This window comes from Sus scrofa, chromosome 18, assembly GCF_000003025.6.
Source record: "Sus scrofa isolate TJ Tabasco breed Duroc chromosome 18, Sscrofa11.1, whole genome shotgun sequence".
Lineage (NCBI taxonomy): Eukaryota > Metazoa > Chordata > Mammalia > Artiodactyla > Suidae > Sus > Sus scrofa.
The window spans coordinates 24,973,868-24,987,343 of record NC_010460.4 but is presented as its reverse complement, the minus strand read 5'-3'; the positions used below and the strand labels follow the sequence as shown (position 1 = coordinate 24,987,343).

Genomic DNA, 13,476 nt, shown 5'->3' with positions numbered 1-13,476 from the left:
AACATTAACTGAAAGCTTGTTGAGAAACAGGAGATTCACAGGTCTCCAAATATCACCCCCAAATGACACAGTAATTATGAAGGGAGAACAGTACTTTTACAACAGAGAGATCTGGGAGCAACCAGCTCAGTCAAGTCACATGTTCTAACCATGTGACAAAAACTGGATATTTTCTGTCTGATGTGATACAATGGGAAATATATATCACTTATAAAATATTTATGTCAAAAGTGCTTAACCTGAATCTAATCAAAAGGGAAAAACTAGACTAGTTACACCTAGAAGCAGAGTATTCTGCAAGTTGACTGGCCCGGACTCTGCAGAAAGAGTCAATGTCAATGAAAGCCAAAAGAGGGGTGGGGGCTGCTGTTCTAGATTAAAAGAACTAAAGACACATAATAATAAATGCAATGAATCTTAATTAAGCCTCGATTAAAATAAAAACCATAAAAGACATTTGAGACATGGGGAATATGAAACGGGCTATGTGAGATGATATTGTGGAATTAGTAATTTCTTAGGTGTGAAAATGATACAGTGTTTTATGTTGGAAGGTGATTTATTCCTAGGAAACGCATACTGAAGCATTTGCTAATAAAGCATTAAGGTCCACAGCATATTTTCAGTGGCTCAGGGAAAGAAAACCATATGCATATCTTTAAACTAAAAATAAAAGTCAAGGAGTTCCTGTCATGACTGGGCGGTAATGAACCCGACTAGTATCCATGAGGACGAGGGCTCGATCCCTGGCCTTGTTCACACAGCTCTGGTGTTGCCATGAGCTGTGGTGTAGGTTGCAGACATGGCTCGGATCCGACATTGCTGTGGCTGTGGTGTAGGCCAGCGGCTACAGCTCTGATTCTACCCCTAGCCTGGGAACCTCCACATGCTGCAGGTGCAGCCATAAAATAAAATAATAAAATAAGATAAAATACAGGTCAAACCTGTGCCATAAGATTATTGTGAAGAACAAACGGAATGATGAATGCGAAGGGCTTCGCCCAGCGGCTGGCAAGGTAAATGCTTATGAACCAACTCTACTCAGTGAAGAGTTTCCTGGAGTCATCTGTCTCCCCCGCCCTAGAACCAGGGTCACACACAAAGGAGAGAGTGACTGACGAAGGCGAGAATGACTGATGGAGGGCATCTCCTAAAAGCCATCCTTTCATCCCTCAGCTGGAGAAAGCATGGAATGGGGTGAAAATAATCCCTATTGGCTAAATTCTGGGCCCAAGAAAGGATTCTAACTAGAAATCGCCTTATAACTATAGAATCTCATTATAACCAAAGTCAAGGAATATTGCCATGTGGTCCTTAAGTGACCCTAGCAAACATTTTCTTTCCACTTAGATGCTCGCTGTTTTTCATACACAAGGTCATGTTACTCCTCTATATTTAGAAAAATGGAAATATTTACCTTATCATGAATGGCCCGCCGATTGGAAGGCTGTATTAAGACCTTGTATCCCAGATTGGTGATCCCTTTGACGTGCCGGGGGGCCAGAGGCGCCCGCCTCTCCCAGGCATTCACATCCTCCCTCCTCAGCGCCATCACCGCCTTGTGGTGAAGCCTCTTGGAGAGGCTGAGCCTCAGCCTGCCCAGCTTGGGCCTAGAGAGTCGCAGCATCTCGAAACCTGGTAACTGCAAAGACACTGTAAGAGCAGGACAACACAAGGCAGGAGGGCTCACAGGGCAGTTCTGGTCTCCGGAGAAATCTGCTGTAAAATTCAACCAGCTCAGCTGGTTCACAGACGCAAGAGGGAGAACGGGGAGGCAAAACTGGATGATGTAAAGGGTTCCTTCACCCAAACAAATCCAAACTTCCATAGATGAAGGTTTTTCCAAAATCAAAAAATGTCCCAAGCAACTTATGGGATGCTAACCACTATCTGCTAAGCCGAAATCATTTTTTAAATATATATTTTAAACATACATTTTACAAACATATATTCAGCACAAACATTGTAAGCAAGTTAATACAATACAAATACAGGAAGGTAATTTATGCCAATTTTGATGACAAAGTTTATTTTTTCTTTTTTTCTTATTAAAGTATAGATGATTTACAGTGTGGTACCAACTTCTGCTGTATAGCAAAGTGACTCAGTTATACACATATATCCCAGGAGACCGGATATAGTTCCCTGTGTTACATATACAGCAAGACCTTGTTGTCTATCCATTCTAAATGTAATAGTTTGCATCTATCTACTAACCTCAAACTCCACCTCCATCCCACTCCCTCCCCTCTCCCCCTTGGCAACCAAAAGTCTGTGATCTATTTCTGTTTTGTAGATAGGTTCATGTGTGCCCTATTTTCAATTCCACATATAAGTGATATCATATGGTATTTGTCTTTCTCTTCCTTACTTCACTTAGCATAAGAACCTCTAGTTGACCTGATGACATAAAGTTTAAAATCCTTTAATAGTGTGTAAGAGTCTTGACAATCCAGCTCCCACCTCTCAAATTTCACCTCTGACCGTTTCCTCAACTAGTTCTACTCAATGTGGATTTTAAAGCCCATTGTCAGGGAACTGCTTTTTACTGGTCCAGGATGAGACACACGTAGAAATAGAAAGTAAGCATCTAGAAACCTTTATATCCCAAGATCATTTTTCTAGTGATTCATCGATATTGAATTTTATCAAAGCATTTGTCCTGGCAGATTGAAATTTAGGAAAACAAAACAAGCCAACAAATACGTTTTTCATATTTCACGGGGGTTAGAAGCTGAAGAAGCATGGCCCTAAATAAACCCTCCTCCCCACCTGAGACCCCCCAGCCTCCCTTCACTGACTCTCTTTGTTACTCTAAACATGCTCATTCCCTTTACAGAGGTTCCTCTCGATACCACATTCTCCTGCTGGTGCATTAGGCCTGGACCCGTCTTAAACACTTTCCTAAATCCTATTCCAGATTTTAAAACCCTAGTTACTTATTCCATCAAGAAATATTTATAGGAGGCTTACTATGTGTCAGCACAGAGTAAATTTTATAGAAAATTTTAAAGCATAAATAGCAAACACTATTCTGTCCCTCTTCAAATTACATAAACTCAGTAGTCAAAGGTCATTTCTAACTATAATTTGCTGAACTGTTTGGATGCTAAATCTTAGTCTTCTATGTTTAAGGATGGCATCAAAATATAGAGACTAGATGATATTACCTCTTCTAGAAATTCCCGACCAATAATTACCAACATATAGCAACATTCCTCTGGAATCTATTTTCGTTACATCAGACTGCAGTCTCTAAATCAGACCCGGAGCTCCCGTCGTGGAACAGTGGAAATGAATCTGACTAGGTAGGAACCATGAGGTTGTGGGTTCGATCCCTGGCCTTGCTCAGTAGGTTAAGGATCTGGTGTTGCCATGAACTATACTGTAGGTGGAAGACGCAGCTCAGATCTGATGTTGCTGTGGCTGTGGTGTAGGCCGGCAGCTGTAGCTCCGATTTGACCCCTAGCCTGGGAACCTCCATATGCCTCAGGCATGGCCCTAAAAAAAAAAAATAAAGTAAATCAGATCCACTTTATAGGCAGGGAAGTGGAACATATGAGAACATTTCCTGGGGGCAAACTACCTGTCACCTAGAAAATTTATAGGACAACTCACAACACAACTGACTAAAAGAATAAAGCAAATAGCACAGGGTCCAGCCAAGACGGCTTTAAGAAGCCCAGGGGCAGAGAGAGAAAACTTGTCGCAAACAGCAAGCCAACACGCTGATGCTCAGGAATGCAGGCAAACCTTTACTCAGGCCAAACTACGGTTGATCAACATCTGTAAAAGACTGTGACATTACTCTAAGTTTTTGTTTATTTATATAGTCTTGTTTTTAAAGGAGGCCACGTTAAAGCCAAGCCAAGCTCGAGCCCATAACATTTATTCTCCTCCAAGCCAAAGAAAAATTTATAGAACTTGAATCCCTATGTGTGCAAATGAAATCAATTCCAAAGGCAAGTGTGATCCTTCTGAACACATGGCTGAGCCCAGAAAGGGCCCCATCTTCCCAGCAGGGGTTGTATCTCACATACCATTGGTGACCAAGTGACCCTAACCCTCTATACTTAGAAGGCGTTCTTGGCACCAAGATGAGAGAACATGTTTAAATAACTCAGTCTCTCTCCTCAGCCCAAACTTGATTTACAACCACGGCCTCCCCCTCTCTCGCTCTCCCCTCCTACCTCCTTTGTCTGCAGTTGAGGGGGGCCGTGGTGTGAGAGGAGACACAGACACACACACACATGTAATACTGCACACACATGTTTGCAAAGGCCGACTTCCCAAGGGGACTGGTGCAGCAGAGGCTGACGGGCATTTTATTGGGGAAGGTACTTTCACTTTCATTTCTTCTAGGGGACTTTTGAATCACAGTTCCTGACACTGTTTTTAAAGAAATGTGACAATAGTTACCACTGATTTAACGTTATATGCCAAGCACTAGGCTGAGCGCTTTACAGACATTATTTCCTCCTTGCAAAAATCTTACTAAACAGACACTATCATTATCCTCACTTTACGGATGAAGAAACTGGAGTGAAAGCCGACTACCATGGTTGCCTTAAAGCAGAAACAGAATCCCTAGGTTAATATTTACAGGAGAGTTCCCATCATGGCTCAGCGGTAATGAACCTGACTAGTATCCATAAGGATGCAGGCTCGATCCCTGGCCCCGCTCAGTGGGTTAAGGATCCAGCATTGCCACAAGCTGTGCTACAGGTCAGAGATGCAGCTTGAATCCCACGTTGCTGTGGCTGTGGTGAAGGCCAGCAGCTGCAGCTCTGATTTGACCCCTAACCTGGGAACCTCCATATGCCACGGGTGCGGCCCTAAAAAGCAAAAAAAAAAAAAAAAAAAAAAAAGATTTGATTATAGCTGTGTCTGATTTTGTTAGTAATTGCTTGAACCTTGAAACTTTGTCTCAGCATGGAACCATCTGAGACCACTACTCATTTCATTTTCATGTGATCAGGAAATATATAACAATGAAACTTTCTGAATTGCTCTGAGGCAGGCCATTGCAGGTATCTGGTATTTCATAGAAACACCCAGGTGGGCCGTTCTGGGTTTCCCTGTCCTGGATTTTGTGGGCTTTTCCAAGAATATCGGGAAGTAGATGTGATGTATATTTCTGAAAAACACCTTCAAGCGGAAGCAAGGCAGTGAGACTCTGCAGTTACCACTGGCTGTAGTGAAGCTACCTGACAGCGCTGCGTGCTGATAATAGCCTGTAGCCTGAGCAAGGAGGATGTGGAAAGGCAACAGGAGGAAAAAGCAAAGGAAAGAGGGAAAATGAGGAGGCGGAAGCAGAGATGAGAAATAAGGGGAGAAAGTGAAGTATCACACAGTAAAGGATGGGGAACAGGGCTCTTCCCCTAACAAGTTCTCAGCAGTCTTCCCTTCAAGATGTGATGAAAGGCCAACATTTCAAATAGCATTAAAAGAAAATTTTAAAAGATTCTTTTCTATGTAAAACAAGAACAGCCCTATGACACACCTTTTCCCATACCTGAGATTGACTGGGAATTTGAACTGCCTCTAAACGTCATGGGAATATTGTGGTGAACGGCACAGAGCAGCACTGAGATAGGAGGGAATCAGTGGATGGCCTCTAGCAATAGGAGAGCACGCTACATGGCAGCACCTCCCCTCTCCCCGTTTCTTCATGGGAGAGAAGACTTCAGAATTCATTTTAATTTACCTATCTTGCAAATTACCTACCTTGGTGATGCACCCATGAGAACTGGGGTGAGAAGGGGAACGTGCTTAATTGTTCTTGGTATTTTCTATCATTTTCAAAAGAAATGAGAGAGAAAATGGTCACTAGAGAAAAAAGACAGAGATAGATGATAGATAGATAGCTAGCTAGATAGATAGGCAGAGCTTCCCACTCCATACATAACCCATCATTTTTTTCAGTGACTATGATATACACCAGGGTCTTTTGTACATCATTACCCTAAAGAACATGATGGGATAAAAGATTTTATGAGGTGTGTTCATGAAAAGACTATGCCTGAGGGAAAGCCACCTTGAAGGGCAGGGGACCCCTTATGAGGTTGGGAAGGTCCTTTCAAATGGTGAGCAGACTGGTTTTTTGTACAGTTACATGGACTAATGACAGTAGTATTTAGTCATTTGCTTCTAGCACGAAAGTTTTCTAGTATTTTTGTAAAAAAACAAGAAAACCCAGAAATGTTCTTTTGGAGCTATCATTTGCCCGTGGATTGTGGCAGAGGTGTTTTGATGTTCTTTCTTTGATTAGAAATACATTTGAGGGGTACCTGAGGCATGCATATCATGATGTCAAGTCCTTACAAAGAACAGCAACCCAGTTCCCTGCTCATTTTCATAAGATCCAGCAGATCCCAAACCAACACCTGTTGGTGAATTATCGAGTATTAATTATAGCTGAGTATTAGAGTCAGAATGGACCTGAGAGAAGATAATCTAAAATAAGATGATATAAATGAAGGCAGTGTGCCCCACATAAATAAGAAATTTTTTATCTTTCGTAAAAGCATTTTCCAGACATCTATGGATGAATCATAATAAAATGGTCTGCTATTCTGGTTGGTATAACTTTTCAATGTAACTAGATTAGGTTAAATTTGAATGTTCTTGTCCAGGTAGTACTCATGCCATAAAATGATGCAATTGATTTATGCTGGTCTTCACAAGTTAGAGCAGTAGGTAGATAAAAAGAGCTGAGATCTACACAGAGCTTTTTATTCTTCCATCAAATGTTCAAAACTCCTTTCAGTCTCTTTGGTCCTTTCCATAACATCAATCTACTCAGAAAACTTTTTAAACCGATAAATCACCTACCAACACCAGAACAATGCACAAGCAAACACAAGAGCTTAAGTACAAAAAGGAACTGGATGTGGCCCTTTCTAATTTCTGTTGTTTCCATTGGGATATGTAAAACGGATTTCAAATTCATTATTAAAGACATTTTAAGGCCAAATCATCTCTCCCTCGCCCCCCCCAAATCAGAGATGTGCCTTTTGTCCTTATATATCTTTAAAATAATTCCACTAGAACACAATTCAGTAATTCAAACTAAAACTAAAAAATTACATGGGGAGCTTTCTCAGTGTCAAGTTATTTGCAATAATCAGGCATACATTTTGGTTGAATACTGAGAGACGAAGGATGGAGTAGCCTTGAGCTGAAGAAAATAAAGCAATGGGTGAGAAATGCAAATGATTTATATCCACACTTCCAGTTCATTCCAAAAATGTTAAGTGTGTTTAAGAAGCGGAGTGCCCATTGTGGCTCAGCAGTAATGAACCTGACTAGTTCCCATGAGGATACGGGTTCAATCCTTGGCCTTGCTCAGTGGGTTAAGGATCTGGCATTGCCGTGACCTATGGTGTAGGTCACAGACACAGCTCAGATCTCATGTTGCTGTGGCTGTGGTGGAGGCCGGCGACTACAGCTCTGATTCGACCCCTAGCCTGGGAACTTCCATATGCTGTGGGTCTGGCCCTAAAAAGACAAAAAAAAAAAAAAAAAAAAAAAAAGCCATGGTTTCCTAGGAAGCCCTGGTACTATACACAAGGATAGGCAGCTCCACGGCCATAAGTCTTGACCCACACTACCTATTTAGTACCTAGAGCATATTAATCCTGGATTAGGATCCAGGATTAGGTCCACAAGAGCTGCAAGTTAATAGAACACCTGGTGATGACCTAGAACTAATCCAAATACCTCCCAACCCCAAGGCTTGCTAGAACTAGGCTTGGGCATGCAGGAACACCAACCTCCATGCTTTTATTTCCTGTTGCATGGCTAATATTCTTTTAAACTCCTTCCAAAAGAGTTAGCTAAAAGTAAAAACAAGTACACTTGGGGTATGTCTATTAGTGTTAATCTGGTCTAAGAATATTTATAATTCTCCAGCCCATCAGCTACTCAGAGTCATCCACAGGTATAAGACCTATGAATCTCCTGGTCTCTAGCCTACAAATTTAGCTTCACTGAGATGGAATTTTGCAGTTAGTTCTGAATTGGAGTCTAATCCAAAATATTTATCTGCTTACTTGCCTGTCTCTTTGCTAACTCTAAATTCTTTGAGGAAATGAATTGTGTTTTCATCATCTCTGTATCCCAAGTGATTGCCGCATAAGAAAACTCAACTGTTTGAGGAAAGAATAAATAAATGAGCAAATTCAAATGACTCTCATAAAAACCACTGGACTAGAATAAGAACAGGAACTCATATCTCCCATCCCACAACAATGCCCCACAAAAGATCTAGTCTTTGCCAAGATCTCATAGACCAATTAACATTATGAAATACAATATAATATGATAGCAAAATACAGGCCTGGTTGCTGAGACAACCAGATATGATATGGGGCTCCTTACTTGACCTCAGTCTTGTAATTCAGATTGGGATATAATACTAAAGTCATTTTCAGATCTAATATACTTGATTATATTAAGTATAATAGTGGCTGGGAAATGTGGGTTATAAAAGCCTTAGAATTTTATGTTTTCTTCTAGGAGTTTTATAGACATGTTTTTATAACATGGCTTTCATAACCCATGTTAAACCTCCTAGAGGAAAACATAGGCCAAACACTCTCTGACATAAACCACAGCAACATCTTCTCAGATCCACCTCTCAGAGTACTGACAATAAAAACAAAAATAAACAAATGGGACCTAATCAAACTTCAAAGTTTCTGCACAGCAAAGGAAACCCTAAACAACACAAAAAGACAACCCACAGAATGGGAGAAAATCTTTGCAAGTGAATCGACTGACAAGGGATTAATCTCCAAAATTTATAAACAGCTTCTGCAGCTCCATACCAAAAAAACCAACAAGCCTATCAAAAAAATGGGCTGAAGATCTAAACAGACAGTTCTCCAAAGAAGACATACAGATGGCCGAGAAACACATGAAAAGATGTTCCACATCACTCATTATTAGAGAAATGCAAATCAAAACCATGATGAGGTACCACCTTACACCAGCCAGAATGGCCATCATCCAAAAATCTACAAACAAGAAGTGCTGGAGAGGGTGTCGAGAAAAAGGAACACTAGCACACCGTGGGTGGGATTGTAAATTGGTGAAACCACTGTGGAAAGCAGTATGGAGATTCCTCAGAAAACTAGACATAGAGCTACCATTTGATCCAGCTAGCGCACTCCTGGGCATCTATCCAGAGAAAACCACGACTCAAAAAGACACATGTACTCCGATGTTCATTGCAGCACTATTTACAATAGCCAAGACATGGAAACAACCTAAATGTCCATCGACAGAGGAGTGGATCCAGAAGATGTGGTACATATACACAATGGACTATTACTCAGCCATGAAAAAGAACAAAATACCGGCATTTTTAGCAACATGGATGGACCTAGAAATTATCATGCTGAGTGAAGTCAGCCATACAATGAGACACCAACATCAAATGCTTTCACTGACATGTGGAATCTGAAAAAAGGACCGACGGAACTTCTTTGCAGAACAGACACTGACTCACAGACATTGAAAAACTTATGGTCTCCAGAGGAGACAGTTTGGAGGGGTGGGGGGATATGCCTGGGCTGTGGGATGGAAATCCTGTGAAATTAGATTGTTATGATCATTATACAACTACAGATGTGATAAATTCATTTGAGTAATAAAAAAAAATATTTAAAAAATAAATAAATAAACATATCAAAGCACACACACACAAAAAAAAAGCCTTAGAATTTTAGAACATCAGGAGTTCCCATCATGGCGCAGTGGTTAACGAATCTGACTAGGAACCATGAGGTGGCGGGTTTGATCCCTGGCCTTGCTCAGTGGGTTAAGGGTCCGGCCTTGACGTGAGCTGTGGTATGGGTCGCAGACACGGCTCAGATCCTGAGTTGCTGTGGCTCTGGCATAGGCCGGCAGCTACAGCTCTGACTCGACCCCTAGCCTGGGAACCTCCATATGCCGCAGGAGCAGCTCAAGAAAACACACACACACACACACACAAAAAGAATTTTAGAATATCAACTCTGACTCATGAAGATCCAGCTAAATGAAGTACATTAAACAGGGAAACAAAATACCAAAAACACTATAGAGGAAGACAAGATTTTCACCAAAGTTACCTGCATTAACTGCAGTGACACGAACCCAGAGCTTACACCAGGCAGGGGACAGCTATCTCAAAGGAATTCTGACTCCGCTCCTCCACAAATGGCCTGGGTTCCTCAGTTTCCCACTTACTCTATGACCTTGGCAAGTAACCTGTCTGTGCCTCATCTGCAAAATGGGAATCACATTAATATCCACCTCTTGGGACTATTACGAAGTTTATTTGAGCTCGGATGCATAAAGTGCTGAACACTGCCTTGCATGCCCAAACACTCAACAATTGTTAAGAAAAAGGCCACAAGCCTGCCCACTCCTCAAAGGTGAGGGCAGCCGTTATCACCGTGAGAAGACAGCACTTTCCCTTCCTCTGGTCACACTGTGGGAAGGAAGCCTTCACAATGGCTCCATGTTAAACCTCCTTCCTACTTTTTTAGGGAAAAGGGAAACAGGGCCCAGCAGGCCTTCTCTTTAACTTTACTCCTTATGAATGAGTGTTTAAGATAAATAACTTCTTGTTTTAATACTGTATTTCATCAAATTTAAAACACATTCTTTCATATTTTAGCATCCCTGGAATGGGGAAGCATCTTACAATTGTCTGAATATAGTCATAATGTGGTTGGTTATTTCCCCTTCCAAATGGATAGCATTTTTGCAATTCCACAAATTCCATAGAATTGGGGGGGGGGGGCTCACCAAAGCAACTTGCCACTGTTTGTAATGTTATCTCCATGAGAAAATTAATATAAGAATCTTTGGAAGAGTAAAAACCTTTTTGTTAAATGGGCACTGCTTACACACCAAAAATTCTGAACCAAAGTCTGTTACTGCTTAAATTAAGGATTAGTTAGCTAAGGGGGAAAATTTTCAATTATAAATAAATCACAGTTCTGATGATGCTGTCACCAATAACGAGATGGATAAAAAAATATGATTTTCTGGAGACTGGAAAGTCACTTGGGGACATTGGCTTAAACTTTTGTCCTCCTAACGAACTCATTTTGCAGAATAGCCACCAGATTACATCACTAGAAGGGAGAGAAAGAAAGAAAGAAAGAAAGAAAGAAAGAAAGAAAGAAAGAAGAGAAAGGAAGAAAGAAAAGCTAGCAATTGAGAGGTAGGTAGGAAGGAAGGAGGGCAGGAAGGAGGGGAAAAGAAAAGGGAAAAAAAGAAAAGAGGAAGAAAGGGGGTATTTCAAGTGACAAAATACACACAACACAGACGTACATGTGTCTACACCAAGTGCCATGGGTTATTCATTTTTTCGGGATAAAGTATATAAAAACCACACGCCTAAGTCAATGAAAGTCCCATCCCGTGCACAGCTAGGTCGCTGTAATCACAGCTACGTTTGCACCACATTCCGATAACTGACCGCCCACAACGTCAAAAAATGTTCATCTTTGTTCAAGTTATTAAACACATACTCTCTCTCCCGCTCCACCCCATTCTCACTCTCCTAAAATCTGCCTGAAAAGCACACTTCTTCCCGAAGTAGTCAAGACCTTCAGCTTCTATCAGCGCCCCCTCCCCGGGCAAACGCTCAACTGGCCCACACAACCCCTGCGGGGTCACAGAGGTCTCAGGAGTTCAGGAGACGCGGACATCCAAGGCAACCAACTTTCTCACTTCTCCTAAATCTTGCAGCGGATGGACTCCAAGAGCGGCAGCTTCCGGAGGCGGAGGGGGGTGGTCTCCACCTCAGAGAGCATGGCCAGTCCCTTACGGGCAGAGTGAAGAAGTTTGTAAGCTGAGCTTGGTTGAGCACACCAGAGTTGAAAAGATCACCAGTAACTGCACAGAAGGAATGGGGGGCGCGCGCGCGGGGGCGGGGGGTGCTGCCCGCCAGAATCTCGGTCAACCACCCCCCGCTGCCAACCTAGCTAAAAAAGCACACACTCCAGAATTAACATGGGGTTTGTTCTACAGCTTCAACACCACTCCTTTTCTCCCCAGCAACCGCTCCCCGCCTCAGCCGTCGCCAAAAAAGAAAAAAAATCTAAATTGCCATCCCTTTGCTTTTCTGTGCAGTAATTGCGGAGCTGCGCCCACTGTCCCCCAACTCCCACCCCTCGCTCTCCGAGAACCGCTAGGAGGGGAGGCCTGGCGAGGAAGCCCCAGTGCTCACCACCCTTTTCCCCACGCTCTTTCCGGCAACGGGCCCGCGTCTGCGGAGCTCCCGGGTCGCCAGCTCGCACGGAGGAGGCAGAGCTGGCTCGCACTCCCCGCCGAAAGGCAGAGCCCCGTCAGCGATCCCCAAACTAACCTCACGGGCTGAGCCCACTGCCCATCTGCTCAGCCCCCTAGCACCCCTCCTCACCTCGTCCGGTCCCTGCAGCCTCCGTGCTCCAGGGGCCAGGAAGGTTAGGCTCGGAATTCCAGGCAGAAATTGGGGTGGGGGCCGTGAGGAGGAGGTGTTTGCTCAACTTCTCAGAACGTCATGCTTTTTCCTCCGCAGCCAATCAGGGGCCGCCCTGAGGGAACAACCTTCTCCTCTGCCAATGGGCGGCGCTGCCAGGTGCTAGGTCATGCCCTGCCCCTGCCCCTCCCCGAAAAGCCTTCTGCCTTTTAGGTCTCCGACCTACGTCAGAGACCTGGGGGCATCACGTCCTCCCAGGAAGGTTATTGACCAGGGTTGTAACTGTCAATAGAAGACAGGCGTGGATGGAGAAGGACGAAAGTAGTCTGGGCACAAGCTCAACAGATGCTTGAATCTCCCGGAAAAAAAATTTTGAGCTCATGTGTATCACGCTTGTTTAGTGGTATACACTTCTCAAAGCATTTTCACCTCATAACAAGTCTGTGAAACCAGATGACAGTTCTTAGAGTAATTTTAGAGTCCAGAAAACTGAGACTGAGAAATTAAGGGCAGTGTATTCACATCCGATGATTATTCATTTTCATTAAAGAATTTAATAATTTTAGTAATGAATTTTCATTTTTATGAATAGTGTGTAGTCCCAGAGGCTTTTTGCTCAAGCCAATGAGACGATCAGAGTTGTATGCCTAAGGGAATATGGTCTAGATAGTGCATAGAAGGTGTTTAAATGCGAGTGATAGTAAAGGAATTTTAAAGGAGAGAGTCAACACCATGAGTAGAGGAAGAACTGAAGCAATTCAGTGTTTCAGGTTTGGCTAAGTGGCGATTAGGGAGTTGGTGATATCAAGAACGGTGCAGGGAAACAGAGCAAGAAGGGAAGGCTTTACAGGAGCAATTAGTAATATGATTTTGGACATGTAAATCTAAAGGTACAGAGGAAACTCCAACTTCCAGAGAAAACTCTAATTTTCTCTGAAATTGTAGATCTGAGTGGAGTTTATAAAAATGTTTTAGGTTCAAGATTGTTGACATGAGAGTTTAATACTTAAATA

General features: G+C 42.6%; 1 protein-coding gene across 6 annotated transcripts in view; it reads right to left on the bottom strand.

The window, feature by feature from the left end:
* The window catches only part of AASS (aminoadipate-semialdehyde synthase), a 100,832-nt gene that overhangs the window by 51,854 nt on the left and 35,502 nt on the right, over window positions 1-13,476 (bottom strand). For 2 of the 6 annotated variants that reach the window (XM_021078482.1, XM_021078483.1), the window contains one exon: window positions 1,418-1,642. In XM_021078482.1, coding sequence (XP_020934141.1) covers window positions 1,418-1,627 — 210 coding nt within the window. In that variant the 5' untranslated portion in view covers window positions 1,628-1,642. 6 annotated transcript variants of the gene reach the window in all.